General features: G+C 32.1%; 2 protein-coding genes across 5 annotated transcripts; one reads left to right on the forward strand and one right to left on the reverse strand.

Moving 5' to 3' along the window:
• Positions 1-24,223, reverse strand: LOC106674212 (F-BAR and double SH3 domains protein 2). 4 transcript variants are annotated; one of them, XM_014406829.2, is made up of 22 exons: positions 24,140-24,223; positions 18,135-18,232; positions 17,958-18,003; positions 15,316-15,401; positions 15,099-15,243; positions 14,893-15,029; positions 14,732-14,795; positions 14,459-14,587; positions 13,827-13,949; positions 13,503-13,754; positions 12,803-12,880; positions 12,485-12,536; positions 12,320-12,423; positions 12,114-12,246; positions 11,680-11,852; positions 11,426-11,612; positions 11,297-11,368; positions 10,963-11,222; positions 3,159-3,288; positions 2,958-3,056; positions 2,644-2,666; positions 1-2,176 (listed from the first exon to the last, which is right to left on the reverse strand). In XM_014406829.2, the coding sequence occupies exons 1-22, from the start codon at positions 24,158-24,160 to the stop codon at positions 1,826-1,828; spliced, it is 2,763 nt and encodes a 920-aa protein (XP_014262315.1). In that variant the 5' UTR covers positions 24,161-24,223; the 3' UTR covers positions 1-1,825. The 4 variants fall into 4 exon arrangements, with proteins under 4 accessions (XP_014262315.1, XP_014262309.1, XP_024080546.1 ...); XM_014406823.2 differs by having other exon boundaries at positions 2,958-3,053; positions 11,297-11,612; XM_024224778.1 differs by having other exon boundaries at positions 11,297-11,612.
• LOC106674260 (transcription factor TFIIIB component B'' homolog) lies at positions 5,551-7,898 on the forward strand. Its single transcript, XM_014406884.2, has one exon. The coding sequence runs from the start codon at positions 6,032-6,034 to the stop codon at positions 7,790-7,792; it is 1,761 nt and encodes a 586-aa protein (XP_014262370.1). The 5' UTR covers positions 5,551-6,031; the 3' UTR covers positions 7,793-7,898.

Genomic DNA, 24,223 nt, shown 5'->3' on the forward strand with positions numbered 1-24,223 from the left:
TTTGCTACCATTATCAACCTCAACTGTCCCATGCAATTTCAAATTAGGAATTGATAACATTCTAAAAATGTATTGTGCTACTTTTTAAAGAAACTTAGCCTGTAGGCCAGCAGTCATGCTTGTATCAAGAGCTTTAAAAAACTGTAAAATATGGAGTTATGGTCTGATGATACCACCTTTCATAGTTTTAACAGGCTCTTTAACCACTAAAGCAATATGAATTCCTGTCAAATATTCAATAATACTAAGATATGTATGACGATTCGAAGATAAAACCTACCTTAGAAAAGGCATAATAGGATATAAGGAGCATAATATACCTTAGAACATTTACAATAGGAAAGTGAGCAAGGACACCATATTAATATACAATTATTTAATAAGTTTATATTAGAAATTATAAAACCAAATTAGCTAAAGGCTAAAACTCACATGGAAAAAAAAATGCCAACTCATTTCTGCTAGTGGTGGAAGTATAACAATTTTTCTTACAAACTTAAAAAAAAACAAAAAAACTATGATTAAAATGTTATGTGAGCAGATAAATTAGTCTTTATATAAATGATATTGCTTGAAACCAGAAAAAAATATGCCTGAAGGAGAATCTTACAACCCTTGGAATAAATATAAATATTATGCAGGGTGGGTGACCAAGACCCGAGGGGTTAAATGCCTAGGTAGACTCGTACCCCGACCCTTGGAATAAATATAAATCATAAAATTATATTCAGATTTTATTTAGTATACATATGGGAATAAAAATTTCAATAGTTCAAATAACAATGTTTCTATATGAGGCCTAGATACTTGGATGTTAAAATAAAGAATTTAAAAAATTAATGAAATAAAACCTAAAGGTGTATCAGACGGACAGATGTTGAACGTTTACTAGGCCAGATTCACTACCATATAAAATGGATAGACGGTTGTACCTCAAATGCATACACCACACTATGAAGCAAAGTCAAGACTTAAAAAAAAGGACTAGGAGAGGACTTCACTCATATTAATGTTTAATTTTACAATAAAGCAAAAATCAAAGATTTTAAAAATGAATAGTTTATTTCATGCTGTGAACCTAATTGGAGAGAGGAAAAGATTTTTTGAGAGTATACAATTTTTTTTGAAAACGTAGGACAAAAATGTAAATTTAATTACCTTAAAAAAATAAATATCGGTGAGATTTTGATCATGAATTTGCCTGGTTATGAAAACTTAGATAACATTTATTTATATCTAGTTAAACTATTATTGAACATGTAAAAAAATTGCAGTATATTAAGGAATCAATTTAAGAAATTTTCAAAAACACTATTGTGAATGTAGAGGATAATTGTAGAAAGTCGTGTGGACGAGAAATAAATTGTTTTAATATTATATTTGCTCTGTGATTAGCAATTCAGTCTTTTTGTCTTGACACTAGGGAGCATGCTTTTATGCTTCAAAGAAAAGTTAATTCCGGACCTTACGCTTACTATTTAAGTAGTCTACTATTTTACAAAGGCAAATAAGTCATTGTAGTGAGACCGTAGTATAATATAGCCTTTACAGCAGTCAGATTTTTATTTTTATTGAAACAAAATTACATACTTGAATCATCCTTAACCAATATTTTATTTAGACACTGCTTAGTACAATATACATGCAGCAAAAGAAGGCAGTTATTTAAAGACTATATAGTGTAACAGACAAGAGGCCATTGATCAGCAAATCAACTAGTTTTAATGTACATTTCTACACTAACTGTCTCTTCCTTACATTATAACTTTAGATATTCAAATAATATACACACATTAATAAGTACATAAAATAATTAAAAAATTGACTATGCGTCAGACTCTTTGAGATCTTGAAGCCTTGCTAATTGATGAGGTTCTAGCTCATCAGGTATGACGTCTTGTTTCTTCTCTGAAACTGAAACCACTACCTGAGAATTTTCGGTTGTACTTGGTCCTGTATAAGTATCATCATCGGTTGAACCTCCTCCTTCGCCACTGACGGTTGCAGAACTATACTGAGGCGGCTCTTCATCTCCATCTTCAGGCAATTCGTCCGGTTCAGGAGGCAAAGGGAACGATTTATTGTCTTCTACCATGGGTGTCGCAGCGGTTATGACGATCTGAGCAGTTTTCAATCCGAAATCAGGATCTTTTTGAGTTTCATCTTTCACAACCTCCTAAATATTAAAAAAAATAAAATAAAATAAAAAATAAAATATATATATAGTAAAAGTAAAAGTTTTATTGAATTTTAAAACTTTTTCTAATTTATAATTATTGTTTAATTAATAAAGAGGACAAGACAATTGATATAAAAAAATTAATCTGTTAATTAAAACTTTACTAATTACTATGTTTTAAGAAGTTCATGGATATCTTTGATAAAATAAAAATCATTTATACTCCCTATTTATCTATTTATCATGACAATCATTAAATATGACAGTGTGATGGCACCTGGCCAAACAGAGTGAAAATATTCAAATGAGAAAGATCAAAGAAATTTAAACTACATTGTTAATTGTGTATTTTTGTCCATTTCTTAGAAATGTTTTAAATTCTGGCGAATAACGCACGCGGTTAATCTCAATTACCATTAGAAATAAATGAACGGTGTAAAATAAATGTAATCAAAATTGTGTACCTGTGAATCTCCATCGTCTGCAACTGAGGCGTATACAAAATTGTAATTATTAGTCATTAGCCGTCAAACAAATAATAATATTGCATATTACACAAAGCTTGTACATTTTAAGCATAAGTTAATTGAAAATGCGCAGTTACTAATATCATATTGTGCAATTTAGTTAGCATTTCCATACAAATTATTCCGTTTATTTATTATTTTTTTCTTCTTTGCACTACAAATTCTTAATTTGTCAAGGAGTTAAAACAATCCAACAAAATGGTATAATATAGAAAAAAATTAAATTGAAACATTTTAAAAACACAGCTTACCTACAACAGATATTTGAACATCTTCAGAAAATTGAGTGTCATATTGCTTTTGTTGTCCATGACTTAGTTCCATAGAAAAGCTATCTTTTTCCTTCCCTGCTAAGAAGAATTGTTATTGATTTTTTTTTCTTTAAATGGTTAGGGATGGTTAAATACTTAATACTTAATTATTCGAGAATCAGAATTCATTTTTTAACTTACCAACAATAGGATTATGTTCTACAACTGGAGTCGGTTGTGTGATTATTACTGATTGTGGAGCAATAAGAAATACAGGCACATCTGGAGGAGTAAAAACTGGAGGAGCAGATCCCGGGGGAGTATCGTCACACTAACAACAAGAAAACGACATGTTGTTTATAAGTTGTGAAATTTAAATGTCCTCAAGATACAGTTGTAATAGTTAAGATGTCTACATAACTATGGATGTTGTTAATCCATTTATATACATAAAATTAAGACAAAATGTGAAATTAGGAACTTTAAAAGCTAAATTAATATAATGACATTTATTATACATATAATTTATTTAGTACTTTAATACTCTTTCACTACTGATGGAAAACGCCATGAGTGGTGTTGTGATAAAGGTTTATCAATTAATCCAGCTAAACTGGAATTGATAATGTTTAGTAAGAGAAGAACATTAGGTAATTTTAAAAACCCTAAATTTCAGGGCGTAGAANAATATCATTTGGAAGAGGATTAATAAGTGTTGACATTCATACAAATGAGTAATCCTGTAAACGTAAACAGAATATTTTATATAGATTTTTTTTAAATGAAAACTTAAAATCCTGCATTATTTTCCGGACAACCCGATAATATATACAGGAAAGGCACAATATCAATGGAACAATGTACGAGAATTGTCAGTAAAACATGAGGTATCAAACCATGGGTAGCCAAATGGCTATATACTGCAATTATTCTACCTAGATTATTTTTCGCAGCTTTAGCATGGTGGAAAGGTATAGAAAATAAAGGGAACAGTAACAAATTAAGGTCATTTTAAAGACTAGGTTGTTGATGATGACGGGAGCATTTTCAACTACACCCACTCTAGCACTTGAAATCATAACCAGTACACATTGAGGTTAAGGTCAGAGCACTATCATAAGTGCAAACATGTCATTCGAAAATCTCACAATTACTGAGTAAGGTTGACAATTATTAAGCATTAGTGATAAAAAGATTAATTGAAGACCATCGCAACATATACTGCTACACAGATGGTTCACTTATCAAAGGTAGAGGGAATGGTGCAGGAATCTGCATATCCAAATTAGGAATCAGCATCTCCTCCCCTCTTGGCAATAACACCTCGGAAATCTGGGCCATTAATGTGTGTTGTAGAACACTTATGGAAAATAAAATGAAGGGAAAAGATATTAGAATTTTTCTGACAGTCAGGCTAGTCTTAGGTCATTACAAAAAGATTTGTCAACCTCAAGACTGATGGAGAAAACCGTATATCTTATCAATAGGATCTCTTCCAGGTTTGAGAACAAGGTAACCCTTATTTGGATACGAGCACATAAAGGACACCATGGTAATGAAAAGGCGGATAGCCTGGCCAAAGAAAGCTCTAATACTGTGTTTGTCGGACCACAACCGGTATTACCTCACTCTATAAGCACAGCAAAATAGTATTAAAAACTGGGGTATGAAACAATTCCTTAAGGAGTGGATTTATCCCCAACAGGCAATCAAAAGAGTTTGTTAAGGTGATCAAACCAGCAGAATTGAAATGGCCTAACAAATCCAATCCTGTGTAATATCCAATTATTCCTAAATATTTTAATTTAAAAACTTTCCTCTTGTTCCGACTTCCCAAGATAAGAACTTTATCGACACCCTTCACTCCCACCATTGTTAAATCCACTCCTGGACCTCCCACCAGGGTATATAGCAGGATTGTAATACTTGAGGAGTCTGTTTCCCATAAGCCCTGCTCTGTGAGCACTCCTGTGGAAACATCCTCACCCCATAATCCTGATGTTGGTTATCATACCAGATTGACTATTTATGTTTTTAATGAAATCTTTATATTAGCTCTCCTATGTATATATGTATGGTATGGTAGAAAAGGATACTAGGAAGCAGGTTTTGTATTCCCCAGGCACTGCAGCCTTCTGGCTTATTGTACCTTCCTAGTTCCTCAGTTCAGTCAATAGACTCAATCCTTCTTCTTAGAAGTATTAGGTCATTGACTGTTGCTGCTGCAATTTGATTCCCTACATTTTTTCCGTACGTTAGGTTAAACGTCCATTGAGCTGTTGCTTCGCATTCGAAGATGATATGAGTGGCTGTTTCCTCCTCCTCATTACATAATCTGCTTGTACATATGTAACTACTGTATAATTTTAATAGGCTTTGCCTGTAAAATAAATACTTTTCAAATATTGCTAGACTTGATGGGAGAAAGATTAGGATGAGTCGATTGTTTGCTGCACTCTCTTTTGACGGAGGATAGAATGTGTGTGTTTGTACTTTGGAAGATAGAAAGAGAAAAAGTTTTCTAGTTCCAAATTAATCTGTCCGGTTTGGATTTTCGAAAATCTGGAGAAAAAAAGGATAAAAGGAGAAACGTGCGCGCGCCGTATCGAAATCGATAAAAATTGTCGTCGCTCTAAAGGGCGAAGTGTGAACTTAGTTATAACACTACTGTCGACTGCAGCAATTTGTTGGATTTGATCTCGTGTCGGACTGGAACCCGGACTCCACCAGTTTTCAGCCACTGTCTGGGAATGTGGACTTCGATCTGCCCGGCCACTCATCAGGTTAGCTGAGCTGGTCGGCCTGATTTCCAGACTTGGCCTTTCAGTGAATTTCTCCCGTCTTTTTATTATTATTATTATTATTTTAATGGACCGACAGATTAATTTACGGTTTGTTTTTCGCCCTCGTGGCTTCACTGAAAGGGAAATAGGGAGTCGCACAAGCGAGTCGATTTCGACATTATTTAAAATATTATAACGATCAGATTGGAAGGTATAACTTTCACTTACACTACTGGGATTAAGGCTTTCACGAATTCTGAAACAATTTTTACACCTTTCTTTGGGTTGAAAATGTCATTCAGAGCTCTGAAGTTTAAACCGAAGCCTAAAATTGCAGGTGTGCCGAGCAGTAACAACCGGTCGGCTACCAATGTTCGCAGGACAGAAGATGATTCGGCACAGCCGGCTTTGCAGGACGTACAACCAGAAAAAGAAATAGTAACGGAGAATCGCCATGAACCAAAAAATACCGAAAAACCTGAAGTCTGTGTGGATCGTGTCGATCAGAATCTTTCTGAAGCGAAGTCGAGTGAAGATCGTCGAGAAGTTACAGTTACAGTTTCTAAAGAAAACGATCCAGTGAACAATGTGACAAAGATAGCTGATACAGTTTCTAAAGTAAACACTCCAGTGATCGATGTGACAAAGGCTGCTGAAGTCAGTTCGAACGATCAGGGGTCGCAGACTGCACCAAAAACTGTGCGTGGGTTGACTTTTAAACCGAAACTCTCTGTGATCGATAGGCTCGATAGAACTACCAAGTTCTCTTCGTCGACGTACGGCAAGATGAGCCATGAAGCGAGGCAACAAATGCTGAAGAAGTTCGGGACTTTGACACCGGATCATCAAAATTTGACGATGCTCGATCTCATTTATTTCAACCCGAAAGACAACCCGATGAAACACAGGTCGGAACCGAAATGTATAAAAGATGGCAATACAAAATTGCCCTCGACCGAGTTGAGTTGCGACGATGAAGAGAGAAAAGAAGAAGAGCGAGTCGACGACGAAGGGCTGGAATCGACTGTGCCAGTGCCTCAGTTAAAAATATCTCCAGACGGTTCGGTGATGATTGCACCTGAGAGTCTTATTTTGAGGAAAAAAAACCCTGATGAGAAGAGGTCGATCATCGGAGAGGATGAATTTACCAAGAGGAGAGCCAGAAAGAATCCCAATCGTCAAAAATGGACTTTTGAAGAAACTGTCAACTTTTATAAAGCTCTCAACACAATAGGATCGGATTTTGAAACGATGAAGTCAATTTTTCCAGACAGGTCGCGTAAAAGTTTAAAATGCAAATTCAAGAGGGAAGAAAGAATCAATGGAAGATTAGTGGATAAAATGTTAGGTACCCAATACGCCAAATTTGATTTGGAAAAGTTAAAGGAAGAATTAGCAGTCGGTGCTGTCTATCACACTAGCCTGAACAATATAAAAAAGAATAGAATCGAGACTGTTGTAAAAAATCCTGTGAAAGAAGTAAAAGTCAAAGAAGTCAAAGTAAAACCGAAAAAAAAGAAAAGGCGTAATAAGAAATTTGATGGTAATGTAGAATTTGATAACAAAGAAGGTAGTGTTGAAAAATGTAATATGAAGCTGACTGACAATTCAAATGAAAATAAACAAACACAAAATAAATTAGGGGATGATCTGTTCACACCGTCAAGTTCCGAATCGGAGTGTGAAATGCCTAACGGAAAACGAAAAAAAGGACATAATCTTAGGTTTGTCAAAAACTTATTGAGATTAGAAGATTTGAATAGTTTTAAAAGTGGTAGTGATAACATTATTATTAACACGAACATAAATCTTAACGGTGTAAAATACAGTCAGTCCATAACGTACAACCCCAACAATCTTGATCACCCAGTGGATGTGAACGAAACCATATGTCATTTTGAACAAATTTTGGATGATGATGAAGTTTCAATTTCAAACAATAATGAATCAGAGCCCGTTGACGACCCTAGTGACTGTTTGGAGGATGAACATATCGACTGCCCCGAATGGACTGAAAGTGGCCAAGAAATTGAAAATGATGTTCCCAAATAGTTCATTTCATTGTAAATGTGTAACTACACTTCTATCTGTGATGAATAATTTAATTTAATAAATGGAGATTTATTATTAAATAAAGGAAGATATTTTTTTTATTTTATTTTATTTTTATTTTATCTAATACCTATGACTAACTATAGGATAAGTACAGCAATCCCTTAACATTCGCTGGTGTTTGGTTCCAGAAAACTGCCATGAATGTTGTCTATTTTTCTATGCTATAAGAAAGGTTCCATGAGGCCAAAAATTGAGGTACAAATCAGAACGAAAAAAAAAAGTTTATTTAAAACTTAATAGAAGACAACAGTGTTTGGACATGGTAATTGTTTTTATTGTTTGTATTTTTTGATTTGCAAGGAAAGAAATAACTATTAATTGTTCACTGTTTCGCTGAATAATTAATTTCTTTAAGAATTTCTACAAGGGTTTGAAGTGGCCTCAACATCCATTTTAAACTTAAAACTTCGATTTAAAGATGGGTCGAAATCGATTGATTTTTTAATAAGTTGGTCCCCCAAGGTTGAAATTTCCCTGAGCTGTTTTGAAGAAAAGCTTTGACCTGCATAAAAAATTTAACATGCCTTAAATTTAAATTCTTTCACCAAGTTTTGGAAGAGGAGGCATTTTGCAACACAACTACCATGAGAGAATAGAAGAAGAAGAAGAAAAATAACTTTATTCTGGGACTGGGGTCCCCTAAGAATAATTTACATGAAATAAATAAAGGAAGTTCCTTCTATGAAGTTAAAAGTAAAAAAAAAGATAGAAATAGTGGCACAAGTATACCAATAAGGCAGGACAGAAGAAAAAATTACGAGAATATTAAACAAAAATAACAAATGTTAATGTGAGGTCTCTGCTTGGAGGGAAAGGAGGTGATTATACAGGTGGGATTTAAAGGAGGAAAAGGAGGCAGCGTGACAAATAGAAAGGGGAAGGGAGTTCCAGAGTTTAGGGGCTCGGATCAGAAAGGATCTTTCGAAGGTGTGGGTTGTATGTTGCAGAAGGATAAGGTCGATTCGGGATGAGCGGGTCTTACGAGTGAGATGTGAGGAGTTATTGGATGTTGTAAGGAGGACGACGAGTATGGAAAAGAAAGCAACCTAGGAAATACTGTGCTCGGAAGGAAGGGAATAGCCAGGAAAGTTGGGAATACAACCCCGACACCCGGGATCCCCATGGGGTGCTGTACACAAATCTTACGCAACTATTCATAATACGCTTCAATCGCGTGTTCTCCCCCTCCGAGAGACCACCGTATGCCAAACAGCTATAATCGAAGAAGGGAAGTATAAGGGAAGATACAAGGAGTTTGCGGGTGGAGAAAGGTAAGAGAAGCCAGGACTGACGAAACAGGAGGCAATGGAATGGCGGGAAGTTTGGGAAATGTGAGAATGCCAGGAAAGGTTTTGGTCAAAGACTACTAGGTTTTTAACCGAAGAGCAGAAGGGGATGGGATGATTATTTAGCATGAGAGGTGGGATGCTGGGGAGGGAATTGAGGAGTTGCCTGGACCCGATAATTATGGCGGTGGATTTGGACAGATTGAGGACTAGGGAATTTTTATGGGCCCATTCGTCGATGGAGTTTAGGTCTTTTTGGATCTTGAGAGTGGCCGAGTGAAGATCGGAAGGGTGGAAGGATATGTATATTTGGGAGTCATCGGCATATAGGTGATAGTTACAGGACTGGATGGAGTCGGGCAGATCATTGATATAAATGGAAAAAAGGATAGGAGAGATGCTAGAGCCTTGGGGCACCCCAGATTTTATAGGGAGGAAGGAGGAGGTAAGGCCAATGGGAAGGGAGACAGCTTGGTTGCGATTAGTAAGGTAGGAGTGGAACCAACGGATGGTGCTGGCGGAGAAGGAAAAAGATTCGAGTTTAGAGAGGAGAGAAGAGTGAGGGACAGAATCGAAGGCTTTAGAAAAATCAAGAAGGACAAGTATAGTAACTTTCCGTTTGTCCATTGCTAAGTGGAGGTCACTGGTAATTTTTATTAGTGCTCATTGGGTGAAATAACCTTGGCGGAAGCCAGATTGGAAGGGGTTGAGAAGATGGGACTGTTCAAGGTGCCTGGAGACTTGTGCTTGGACTAATCTTTCTAGGGGCTTGGACAGGTTTGAGAAGATGGAAATGGGACAGTAGTCTGTAGGGGAGGATGGGTTGGGTTTTTTTTTACAGGGTGGACAAGAGCTTTTTGCCAGGCTGTCGGAAAAACAGAGTTTTGGAGTGAGTAGTTATAGATGTGAAGTAGAACAGGTAGTAATATTGGGAGGCAGAGTTTAAGAAAATGGATAGGGATGCCATCAACTCCAATGGCATAGAACAAACAGAAGAACGAAGGAACAGAATGTTGATTGATCAGGCAAAAGTTTTCTGAGAGTCAATTACAGCCTCCAATCCATTTTTGAAAGAATTATTTTCGATATGAAAATACAACTGTTTATTAAACTGGTTGTTTTTCCCCTCTGCGAATAAAGAAATTGAACTTCCGCAAATGTCAAAACTTTCCTTATTTTTTTCATATGTGAATAGTGAAAACTGCAAGTGTTAAGTATACTGTATATCTGTATACTAATATCTGTTCTTAGCTTGTTGATGTGATTGTTGACCTGACTGTTGTAATTTTGAATCATTAAATCAATTCAGCACAGCGTATCGATAAAGGCTGGACAGGACCGCAGTCAACATATTAAAGTAAATCATACAACCATCTACATTCAAATGATCTAGGACAATAAAATCATAATATAAATAATACCATTATATTTCATGGTCTGATTGACCAAATAACTTCAATTCATTAATCTTTTTATGTAAGGTATTGGTTGATATAAATAATACCAACGACTACCACAACATTTCAAACGGTACAATTGTACATAATATGCACAAAGGGCGAGTGATGGCTGCTGCTTTTTTGCCCTTAATAAACCATTTATTACTACTACATTGTAAAATAAAGATCACAGTGGAACCAGCACCATAGTAGTGTAAAAAAGAAAAAAATGATCATAACAAATTTACCTCTTAACTTAAATGATCAAATTAGAGGTTAATATGTTAAAAATTGAAGGTAAATCAATCTTGATAGGTATATGACAAGTTAATACCTAAATTTTAATTTAATAAATTGCATGTTGTAATTAGTATGAACTTACCTCTGGGGTCAGAGGTTCTCCATTTTGCCGACACTCTTCTACAACCAAAGAAGGAAATAGACCTACGTCATCTCCTCTGCGTCCTTCCCACCATCCATCGTCAACATCATCGTGAACGACCTTCCTTAAAACTTGAATAATTTCGCCTTCACAAAAGCTCAATTCTTCTGGGCATGTTGCATCGTAATCATATATAGCTACACACCAACATTCGCCACCACTAGTGATATTAGATGTCAGCTCACTGCTGCTAGAAAGATCTGAAAATATTAGTTTTTCTTTTTTTTTACGACATCATTTAAAAAGTTTACATTTTATAAAATTAAATTATTACCTAGATTTGCTGGCTTTAGAACTTCTTTAATTGTGTCTTGTGCTGTTGACAGATCAGATGGTTCTTCATCTACTGTATAGTCAACTGATGAAAAAGATATTTGTGACGTTAGTTGATAAGAGCTTGTACCTTCTGCAAGAGTTGTCCCTGTTCCTGTCACATCACCTTCTTCTCTGTCAACATCTAAATAATTATGAGGCACGTAGCCTTCTTCACCCTTATAATTTCTCGCTCGAAGCCAACCATCACCGTCACCGTCTCCAACAACTTCTAATTGTTCATTTTCGACTATGGACAATTCATCTGGATTTTGTGCCTAGAAAATATAATTTATTTCCAATGCTTTAAAAAAAAAAAAGCTTGAAAACAGATTTTTTACTTACCGTATAACTGTATAATGCTGTACACTTGTATGTTGGTCCCGATGATATAGGGTAATCAGGTGCAGGGCTGTCTTCTCCAGTTTCGTGGTCATCAGCACCCCAATCGACCTGTATCGGGTCTTCCCAACCCGCAGTTAGTTGCTCAATCCTTTGTCTTTCTTGTTCAAGCATTGCTGAAACGAGTTTTGCATTTTAATCTCATTATACTCAAAAATTCTTGGTAAATATTTGTCTATTCAATATTTTAGCATTTATGTGATTTCTTTTTGGTTTTTGTTTATTTTTTAAATGATTTTACAGATATTTAAAAAAAAATTGATTTATTTCATTCAAAGTTATTACAGAATAATCCAGAATTTAAGAATAAATATTGAAACCAAATTAATGAATTTTAAATGTAAACATTTTAGGATAATTTATATAATTTGGCTCACCCCATTCTCCATCTACTTCAGCAGAATCAGGTCTTTCTTTTTCATCAATACTTATCTGTTTTTCTGCTCCTACATTGTCAGACGTAGCATCGTTATAATCGCTATCATACATGGAATCAGAGCCACCTGCCTCCTAAAAGTACAAAAAAGATTAAAAAAATGGTTTACAACCAAGTACAACGAAAAGAAAAAAAAAATTGACGCACGACTGTCCCTGAAGTATCGGTTCTCACTGACATTGAACTGCCGGATCTTGGTAAATCTTGTACACTTAGAGTTTCAGCGTCCAACATAAATTCTTCAACGTTTACTACAATATAATACGTAGTGAAGTAATTTTTATAATTAAACCTGAACTTGTTGAAACTTACCACCTCCAGCTTTTAGACATTCTATCCTAGCTTCAGCTTTTACTTTCGAAGTCTGTAAAGGTATACAGGATATTAACAGCTAAGCTAGAAATTCATAACTTTCATAAAGGTTTAGACATTTTTCATTGCATCATAGTTATGGCTCTGCATCAAAATTGGAAGCGTTTTTTAAAATAGGAAAATTTTGATTTGTTAAAAAGGAGATTAGGTGCTAGATACAAGTGATGCACAAAGGTAAAGAATAATTATTGCACTGCCAATAAGCCAAGAAGGCTAATAACAATAATAATAAATTGAAAAACATCAAAAATTTTATACCTCTGCTCTTCTCATTATCTGCCTAAGTTCATCCATTTTTGTGTCAATATCTGGACCGTTAGGATCGTTAGGATCAACCTGCAAAAAGTAAACTTATGCTAAGTTTTCAGTTGATTGATGTTAGAAAAAAAGGTGAGCTAAGAAACTATTATTGTTTTGTATGTAAAACAGATAAGAACTACAAAATTTTTCATGAGAAAAACACTATCTTTATTATTTTGGAACATTGCCATGAGGTTTGTGAAGTAATGAAACTGTAGCTTGGTCATCTTTGGCCTTTTTTATTCTCACTGGCTTTGCTTTATTAATTCACTCTTCAACATTATGTTAGTTTGCCAATCTTATTTTAAAGTTATCTTAGTTTTTGAAACCATTACATGCATATAAACTGGCACAATTGACAAAATTACATGCAGACGAACTACTGAAGTATACGAAATTGAAGAATAGACTGTGATGTTATATCATAGACCTCATAAAAATATTTCACAATAAATCTCTTATTGTTGAATCCAGATGTCATACAATTTTTTAAAAATAAAATTTTTCTATTATAATTAAAATTGTGCAGAATGTAGTATTACCATTTCATAGTTAAATCTGGATCTATTTTGCAATTTAAAAATAAATGTAAGGCCAATGATTTTATTGATTACTATAATAATTAACACTTATATAATTAAATGGTTTGTAATCTCACTTTTTGTCCTCCTTCTCTAAGAGCTTGCAGATTGACAAGTTTTGCCATAGCATCCTTTATGTTCGCATTTTCTCTAGATAACTTTGTTGCCCATCTTTTAGCTTCTTTACTAAGAGCACTTGCGGCCGAACTGTGTTCAGCACTCACCGTTGTGACATTGTCGTTATCACACGGTTCAAATTCATAATTGATGTGTTGTTTCAAAACAGGATAATACAAATACACGCATTGAAGATTGTAATCTCGACTAAGCTAAAATAATTTGTAAAATTGTGTTTTAATACAAAATGAAAAATTTCTAAACATAAAAAAAAGTTTAATTACCTGTGCGGATTGTTCTTTTATTCTATTAAAAGATATTTGTGTGGCTGTACATGTTAACAATTCTGTTCTTGAAATCAACATAAGATAATCAGCTACTTTTTCATAAACATTGCCCTCCATTGTCTAAAATATAATAAAAAAAAGTTAACCATAATAATTAACATATTCACACTCTAAATAAGAAAATGTAAAGTAGTTTTATTTGGTCATTACGGATCATTTTGATCTGCCTATCCTCGTTGGTTTGGCCTGTCGGTCATATTTTGGCATTTTGCTATCTTTAGGTTTGAGTCTGTGTGATATGGTTGTCATTATTAGCAAACAGATCACAGGTTGGTAAAATGCTGAATCTTGTCTGATAGACTAAATAAGCAAAAATAGGCAGACCAATGTAATAAAATATTTAAATAATATTCTTGAGTGTTGATTATATATTATTTATATACATAAATATTCTACATATATATTAAACAATTATAGTTTGAAAGTAAATATATTTGAATTGGTCCTTGATATTTTATATAAAAAAACCTTTCTTAATAAGTTAATATTACAGGCTGTTTGGAATGCAATATTTAATACATGTTATGTTAATGTTCATTTTATTAATATGTGTGTGATTTCTGTTTTACCTGAATTATGTTTTGAAAGTCTACTACAAAATATCGAGTTTGGTGAGCATTTGCAGCTGCCAAACTTAACAAATAGTCATTACGAGCACCAGATGATTTTTCCTCTAATGCCTCTCGCCTTGAAGAAACCTGAAATTTAAATAGAAATTTATTATGCACAATACCGGTAATTTTGGGAAAGAAATTGATTGACGATAAAATGATATACTAAGAATAAAAGTGCCAAGTGGAAATAATAGTCTAAACAGTTTATCTGTACACAATTGTGCCTACCTTTGCACTATTTTTCTGAAGGGAAGTGATTGATTGAAAAAATGAACCTTTCTTTTTCTTTAGCCTAAAATAAAGCACACTTTATTAAGATCAAGCTCTACAGATATTAAATCCTTGTGTCGCCATATATTTTAATAAATTATCGTAGTATAATTACTTACTTTTCTTCAATGTCCCTTGCTTTATCTCTAACATCATGGGCACTGTGCTCTTCATCAAAATATAATTTTTTAGTTTTATCTATCTCTAGGACTGTACTCTGAACCTCTTTTTGAATAATTGCTAATTGGTCTAAACACTTCAAAACGAAAACAGACAAAAAATCAATACAAATACTAAAATGGAGAAGTAGTAGTAGTGCGCGTACCCGTTTGGCAGTGATGAGCTTATTGGCTCTAAGAATTTTGGCATCATCAGCAACATTTTGAGAAAATACTTCTACAGCAGCTAATCTCGCCCTAGCCATTTTTTCATTCTCCTCTAGTACAGTCCTCCACACATTCCACATGTTCCTAAACAATTTTTTAACTTATTGTGCTGACGTTTATTTGTAACAGATTTCCAATATAATTTCAAAATATTACCATTTTTCTTCAGATCCCTCAGTCTTAATGTCTGGTATATTGGCTATTTTACGATTTAGAAATGCTGATGATATTTTCAGTAATGCCTACAAGATGTAGAAAATATAATTCATTTTTTTAATAATTTAAAATGATCATATTACATATAAATGCTGTTGTTAATCGACATTAATAAAAATTTCAATTGGAAATATTTTTTGTCTTTTATGAAATAGTAGCTAACATACAATTTCTTGTCAAAGATGACCATAAATAAATAAATAAAATAAATAAATATAATTTCTATTATTTTTTATTCTGTAAAACAGTGTAAAAAAGTTATATTTCCAATGCTTAAAAAAATTGATTTATTTAGGTTTATTTATTTATTTACGAATCAAAATCCACTATAAAAAAAGACATTTTACAATAACAAAAAATATAAATAATATATGTAAAATTACAAATAATATATATAAAAAGAATAAGGACGTATATGCATGGTAATAATACGTATATAAATGGTAAATATAAATGATAAATATAAAAATACAATTAAAGAGTAAAAACTGAACAACAAAAATGAAAGACATAATTATTAACCAAATAAGGCAGAGGAAACAAAATAAAACTGAAAGACAATTGAAACTACAATAATTAGGTACATATTTAGTACAAGTTTAGTTTAGTTTGTGCAATACATTGGATTAGAAAGCTATTTATTATGTTTTATAATAATTGACCATACTAAACCAATTTGTCTACACACATATTTGTTGTTTTCAATGATCCTGATTTCAAGCATTAAACTCTCATCATCAGGTAGAAGGAATTACAAACACTCTCTCGACATGAATTGTAATAGTGAAATCAATGTTCCAATGAGAAACTGGTTTTTGATGCTGCTCAATTTTGAACATGAGAAATGAATTACAACACAACTAAATATATCTGAATAAATACTGTAAGAAAATAATTTTAAATTAGTAATTAATTTGTATGTCAAATATTATTTAAGTATGTGTTTAAAATAGGAGGTAAATCAAAATCTATTATATTTTTTATGCATTGATCTCCATGTTTAATTTTACATTTTTTTATTTTAAAATTTTCAAACTAATCTAGTTCTTTCTCTTTGTTGAAACTGTGGTTTTTAAATTTAAATTGTGTTTTGTTTCATTTAGATGGTCTTTAAATTTAGAAAATTTGTTCAATTTGGGCAAGTGTTCTTTAACTCTTGTTTTAATATCTCTGCCGCTTTGTCCTATATATTTAATATCTATCGGAGACCAGTGATGCCTTTTTATAATTCTCCATGCCACAAACTCATAATAAAAAATAGATAAAATAAAACCCACACTAATTTCAAACCACCATTCGGTATTAAAAATTCTTTAGAATTGATTAAACAGTTAAAGAGCATAAATATACCTAACAACTGTGTTTTAGAATCATTTGATACTAATTTATTTACAAATATTCCCATTAAAGAATTTACTGAACTAATAAATAAAAACTTATGGAAAACTCTATTAACAAATTTGTAAAAAGTGACAATAGAACTCTTAAATACAGGCCTACAATCTATTTTAAATGTAATTGCTGGATTTAAGAAGAGTTCTCGAACACGGTAGCGATTTTCAGAGTCCCCTGTTCCGCTTTTTAGGGGAATTGGGAATTTTTTATTGTATATAGCCTTCAAAATATGTTTTGTGTTTCTGTGTCTTGTATGAGTGAATGTATTTATTGGTGTGATTGTGAAGCGGTATTATGTTAGTGCTTCGGGGCTGAAATGACCAAGCTGTTGGATGCCCCTGTCAAGAAAAAAAAAATGAAATGAAAAGGTTACCAATGGAGGTCTCAATTATCCCCATTTTGTGCCAAAATATTCTTGGATAACTTAAAAAAAAATTTTTTTCAAATCAAATAAATTAATTAAATCTGTCCTTTTTTTTTTTGAAATGCAACGTAAATGATATTTTATGTATATGGTCGGGAACACTAGAGGATCTAAAAGAAATCCTCCAATTAATCAATTAATTAATTCTTCACACCCTAGTATAAATTGTACATTTTAAATGAATAAAGATGGTTGTTTAAACTTTTTAGACTTACAACTGTCCATAGTAAATAACCTAATTGAACTAGATGTATATAGAAAACCCACATCTCCAGACACCAAATAATAGATAATAGACACCAGATAATATTTTGTTGTGTTATAATTCACGTTTTTCCCATGTTCAAAATTGAGCAGCATCAAAAACCGGCCGTGGATTTGTGATTTCACAATTACAATTCATGTCGAGAGTGTGTTTGTAACTCCTTCAACCTGATGATGAGTGTTTAATGCTCGAAACCAGGATCATTGTAAACAACAAATTTGTGATTTACAAATAGTGAATCTACATATTTATCCACCTTCATCATTTCTATACTAAACCATTCTAAAAACAAGTAAGCTTTAAAAAAAAAAAAATCATTATTTGACATGAAAACGGCGGTAATTCATACAATTGAATTTATAAATAATTTTCCGAATTGATATTTCCATTCAACAATTTCAAATTTTCATTTGTAAAAGCATAACTTTATGAGTCGATCAAAAACTTCAAATAAACATTTGTTCAATCAATCTACATTGGTCAATGTTCATTACATACCTCAGCATATGATTTTTCTATGGCGGATCGCTTTAATATAAAGTTCCTAAAAAGTAAGAAGATGTCATTATCAATTGAATTGTGATTTAGTTGGCAACCTTTCTAATTCAATATTTAATTTTTAATTAGAATGAAAACAGATTTTTATGTTGGTGAAGATTATAACTATAATTTTACCTTATATCATCTAGAAGTTCGCATTCATTCTGGTTTTTTAGCTGAAGTTTAGCCACTTGTTCTGCATGAAGATTTTTTAGAAACTTGGCATAATTTCCCTAGAAATTACGTCCTTTATATAAAATTAGCTTTATGTAACAAATACTCTTGAATGTCTGGCTTTTAAAAATAAAAAACCTTTCTGTATCTTTTACAGTGAAATTGTTTAACAATTGGGTAGAAGTTTATAAAATCAATATTTTCTCAAATTTTTATAACTTGTAACCTCTTGTGTGTTTGGAAAGACAAAGCAAAATAAAAATTAATATCTAACAACTTGTGATTCTCTCTAGATTGCGAATAGGTCACATCAGGCTAATCCATAATAGGCTTTTAATAGGCAACAACCTTCCAACTTGTTCTCGATGTATGCGAAGTGGAGAACGTATCATTCTGACAGTAAAACATATTTTGGTCGATTGTCCCACTTTGCAACCCTTTAGGCGAGTGATTTACAGGAGTTACTGGGTCCCCAGTGTTTCTTTCGAACAGCACTTTTCAGCTTTCTCAAATTTATTGGAATTTATAATGAGATTTAGGCCTTTTCCCAAACTGTTATACCACTGAATGTTTGCCTGCTAATGTTTGAATGAGAGTTGTGCGTGCAAGATTTCTTTTTTTCAGAAATTTTTGAGGCTGCCGGAGCGGAAAAATGAAATGAAAGAAAATACAAATTGTGGGGTAATAAACCGCAATGCCCAAAATTGCAATTTAAATAAGAATTTTAAAAAAAAGTGTTTTGCTTCTTATTATTGTTATGTAGAATTAGTTTATTTATAATATTTGAATGGAAGAATAAAAGGATAAGGATGAGCCTATACTCATGCTGAGACTGTTGCTAGTTTGACTCCATTATTTTTATTATTATTAGCCATACAAGCCTACGGGAAATGTTTAAATTATGGAACAAAAATTCAGAACTCTAATTAAAAAAAAAAAAAAAAAAAACAGAAATAAATTTTTATACGTAATTTAAAATGGATTTTTTGCATACATTTGGCCTTCCAAATTAAGAATTAACATCCCTCCACCCATTTGTTTTCCAACTCTTTGTATACAAGAAGAACAAAATAGTATTTATTGCTTGTTGTCAAGAATGAGGTAGTTTAGAAAAACACGTTTTTCATTTTTTTTGCCGACATTTCGACCTTTATTCGGGTCATCTTCAGGGCATAACGTGTGGTGCTGTTCCTATGGGGTCAACACCAGTGTTTACAGTTTTGACAGAAAAGTAATTCACGACAGAATAATGTTTAATGTTAAGAACGTTTACCGAAAAGATTATTTTTATACAAGTTTTTTAAATTGATTTATTATTTTGGTAGCAGATAATTTATATCTTAAATCTTCATTTATTGAACTTAGCTTCTGATTTTTTATAACGGTTAGTCAAAAGAATAATGTTTAATGTTTTTCTTCCATATAGTAAAAAAAAAACTACATTATGGGCTTAATTTGTCAAGAACTAGTGTTAATAATTTGACAAATTTATTTATTGTAAAAGTGAAAATCAACAATTTTGATTGTTATACTGTTTTAATTAAAAACTTGAAAATACTATTCGATTGAATTTTTTTTGTATTTAAAAATTCATGATATTTTGAGTGTAATAGTTCTTAGTTTGAGTGAATTATAATTAATTAATGTATGCTCTGGAATGCTGTGTATGAATAAATTAATTGAATCACTGTGCTTCTGTGCTGGGCCTCTTGCGGTTAAGAAGTTTATTCATTACGCCTAGACTATTCCAATTTATTTAATTTTAGTTATGACATTATTTGATATAAATTATTGCCGATTAAATTATATGATAGATGAAATATTGGACTGGTCGTCTACCGCATCGCAGAAATTGAAAATTATTTTGTCACGGGATGAAAGACAAAATTTAATTAAATCGTTCGTCATAAATATTGAGATCGATTTAATTGACAAGACGAAAGGGCAATGGTCTTGTACGAAAATTGGGTCCGCTAGTCCCTTTGACCTACTTGCGAAACTTGTCATTTTAATGGGCCGCCCGGGATTCGAGGGTGTCCCTCGAATAATAAAAGCATAAATGCAGGGTTTAATGTTTTAATATTTCAATGAAAACGAATGCTTGAAACGAATTGCTCCTTTTTCGAATATCCATCCGACTAATTCGCTTTTCTTCCAATATTCGTTTACAATGTTTGTCCTATTATTTCGTCTTTACGCCGACTAGCATTCTTGAATTTGTTTGAAGAGGAATTTAATATAATTTATTTATTGCGTGACGGCTGTGAAAATTGAGTTCACGTCACGTGGCGTCTTTAATCTTAACGACCAAGAAAGTCGGAGACGGCCCATGCTTATGAAAATCCATAAAAATTAGCTGAAAATATAACCAATCAAAATGACCGATCCTTAATTATTATAGTTTCTAAATAAAAAAAGTTTCTCACAGAAAGAGAATTTTATGATTTATTGTTGTCAATGGAAATAATTGGGTTAATCTCTATTAATAATATACGCCTAATTGAGAAATTTAATTTCTAATTATTACGGTGTAACTTTTTTTTATCCGATTCTGTTGTGAAATATTCATTTTAAACAGTAAACGTTTTGGATTAATTTTTCATGTAACAACAATATAAGTTTAAACATATAATTATTCGGAAATCGTGAGATGCGGTGTGGTGTGATGTAGGTTTCAGAAAAACGTTTTCTTTATCGTGCCAACGTTTCGGTCTTTATTGAGATCATCTTCAGGGCCTGGGATTTACAAACATTGTTTAAATTTAACAAATACATGTAGGATGTGGAAAAAAGTGAATTTATACAATGCAAAAAAATATTATTTTATATTCGATCAAAGTATTTTTTGCATTGTATAAATACACTTTTTCCACATCCTACATGTATTTGTTAAATTTAAACAATGTTTGTAAATCCCAGGCCCTGAAGATGATCTCAATAAAGATAGAAACGTTGGCACGATAAAGAAAATGTTTTTCTGAAAAATCACACCAGACCATCTCACGATTTCCGAATAATCATCGACTAACGGTCTATGACAACTAATCACCACACATTTAAACATATAATTAATTATATTGTGCATAGAAGCTCCATCAAAACCCAATAATTACATATATAAACAAATACCATCGGAACTGTTAAATGATTTCTTAGGGATTCAGGTCTTCCGGACAAAACTGAATAGTGAAAAACAATTTCATAGATAATCGATGTTCGTTGCCAATGTAAACGTTAAATGAATCTAGCTAATAAAAACATTTAGTATCGTAGATATTCAGCTTTAATTAAAAACCAATAATTATTTCGCGAATATCATATCTATCACTGTTTACATTTATTATTTTACTTTATTTGTAAAGATATTAAGTAATATTAGTTTATGACTATACGTGTATGTTTTATACGATGTGTTTGTCTGGTACGTTTTTATTTAGTATTTTCTAATGTTCAGCTATGATCGTGTATTCTGCATGGTATTAGATTTAACAAAATATCACGCATGCAGATCAATCTGTGCTAATTGAGCATGTCCAGAGGAAACAGTGGACATGAGCATACAACTATTGACACACATAGGCTAGGATATATGTATAATCTGCGATATCAGTCGCTTTTTTTGCAGACATTTTATTACAAATGTTACAGTAAATGATTTTTGACATTTACGAGCAGATATCGTAACTAATAAAGTTATACGATGACAATTCACGATTCGGCTGGATAAACGTTTTGGATTAATTTTTCATCTAACAACAATATAACTTTAAACATATAATTATATTGTGCATAGAAGATACTATTAAGTTATTTAAACTTCGGGTTAACTTAAAAAACTTAAAAAATTTTTTTTCCCTTCTGCCTAACTGAATATATAATTTAATAATTGTAACAATAATTTTTCGCTAAATATTTAGTTGGACGGATTTTTTAGATGAATGTTATGGCGTTACACTTGTCGAAATTCCTCAATTAATCAGTAATCGAAATTTAATTAGTGCTCGTATTTATTTAAATTTTACCCAGGTGTAAAATGTTGTAGTGATTATTTTTGCTATCTATTAAAGAATTAAAACCTTTATTCGTTTTTAATTTTATCTTCGGGAAGAAAAGTGTCTTTTAACAATACTTTCTTTGTAACTTTAGTCTTCTTAAGGAAATAATTATGAAGTCACTCTTTCTCTTCCAATACTGGAATTTTATATTGGAACGAGGTTTTAAAATCACGAAATTCTACTATTATTATAAAAAATATGAAAAATACCTCAATTTATAATATTTATTAATCTGAAGTAATATTTATTGATTCATTTATCGTACGTTGAACTTGATTTTTGTATTTTTATCTTGTATCATCTCATTTATGTTATTTCCCCTTCATCTCTCGAGCGAATAGTTCTCAGGTTATCAGCTGTACAATTCAAAAAAGATTCACATAATAAAGTTTGAAACCGTGTCAAGTAAATACATGTTATTGCAATAAATGATAAATTTTTTGAACTTGATTTTCAACAGTACGATTTTAATCCTCTGTATAGGTTTTTATTTTTAAAACACATTTTCTTAAACAATGGAAGAGGGAACGACGTAAAAGTACAAAATAATAGTTGTGTATTATTGGCAAAACCAATTCTGGCTCAATCAATCAAACCAATATTAATTGTAAAAGACAAGCTGAATGGCGAAAGGGGGGAAAAACTGACATTTTTTCTCGCAACTTAATACAATATTCCAAAATACATTTTGTAAAGTATAAACTGAAACTTAAATTTTCCTTGTATCTATAAAGTTATATGTCTTTCAGCAATGGCAGTAACATGCCAACAGGTAAATACCTGAATAAGCAGAAGATATGGTCAAATTGTCAAATGGACTAGCATTGAATTTACGCAAAATTTAGCTTTTCAATGACCTGGATAAATTATTCAAAGGCTAATAAACAGTCTAATAAACATCCCATAGGTGAAATAAAATATTTCCTTTGAACAATCTCTCAGCAATAAAATAATTTAAATACTTTTTTTGTGGTCTGCGATTTACAAATACAAAATTTAACGAATTCCCTTTTTTATTTTAATTATCAAATAAATTGTTTTAAAGTTGTTACATACTTATAAACTTTTAAATGTTTACATTATAAACCTTGTTGTTTAATTTTTCGATGGATAGACTATCTCTTTTTATAACTTCAAAATTTTAAAATAAATACGAATTTTCAAGATTTTTTGTTATTATTAAAGGAATTATGAGCCTTTAGGATAATGTTAAATTTTAAAATGGAATTGTATTAAAATATCACTTTGATTGTTGTTTTTTTTGTTTAAAAAAATAAATTTCTTCATTTTTCAACTCAAATGACACTATGATTATTATATCCAAATTATGATATGATTTTATATAAATAATGCTAGAAAATTATTATTAAGATGATGTATGGTTTTGGTTTACTCAAAAAACATAGTTCGTACTTTTGTGCACGTTTTAATTAGCAAACTGAAAATGTTTTCCTGTGCTTTTAGGATGTGGCATGGGTTGGGTTGAACTTGAAATTTTTCCAAGCCAATTGAAAAGGAAAACCATGTTTATATAGTAATTTATGTAGAAAAATCTTCTCTTTTCGATTGATATAAAACAATTACTTATATTAAGAAGAAAACTTCACGGGAGAATTTTCCGATTTAAGGATTTTGAAACTGAAGCCGATACAGCAAAGATTGACGCAGATATGTTTGAATAAATTATTTAATTTATGATATAAATTAAGCATTGTTGAAAGACACTCAGAGGGTACAGTAACTCATATACAAGTTATTGTAAATCCCTTAAGAAAATCGTTTTGCAAAGATCACAGTTGATCTAAGGGTTGGTGGCGTATTTCGCACAGCAAAGCGCAGGCTTTTATTTACAAGAAATGCTCAAACGTCGGCTACGTATTTTTATTTATCCAGTTTTCCATTTTCTTTTACCTTTCTTGGAGGAGGCTGCATTTTGCCCAATACACAACACACAATTCACTCCCCTATTCACCAACCACCAACTGTTTAACCCAC

This window comes from Cimex lectularius, unplaced genomic scaffold (assembly GCF_000648675.2).
Source record: "Cimex lectularius strain Harlan isolate CLEC.00 unplaced genomic scaffold, Clec_2.1 scaffold22, whole genome shotgun sequence".
Taxonomy (NCBI): Eukaryota; Metazoa; Arthropoda; class Insecta; order Hemiptera; family Cimicidae; genus Cimex; species Cimex lectularius.

Excerpts from the sequence above, each read along its gene's own strand:
- LOC106674260 (XM_014406884.2), top strand. The coding sequence starts at position 6,032 with ATGTCATTCAGAGCTCTGAAGTTTAAACCGAAGCCTAAAATTGCAGGT.
- LOC106674212 (XM_024224778.1), bottom strand. The coding sequence starts at position 24,160 with ATGCAGCCTCCTCCAAGAAAG. Across the intron at positions 14,588-14,731 it reads TTCAGAAAAATAGTGCAAAG|GTTTCTTCAAGGCGAGAGGC; the intron begins GTAGGCACAATT and ends TTTAAATTTCAG. Across the intron at positions 2,667-2,957 it reads TGTTCAAATATCTGTTGTAG|TTGCAGACGATGGAGATTCA; the intron begins GTAAGCTGTGTT and ends TATACGCCTCAG.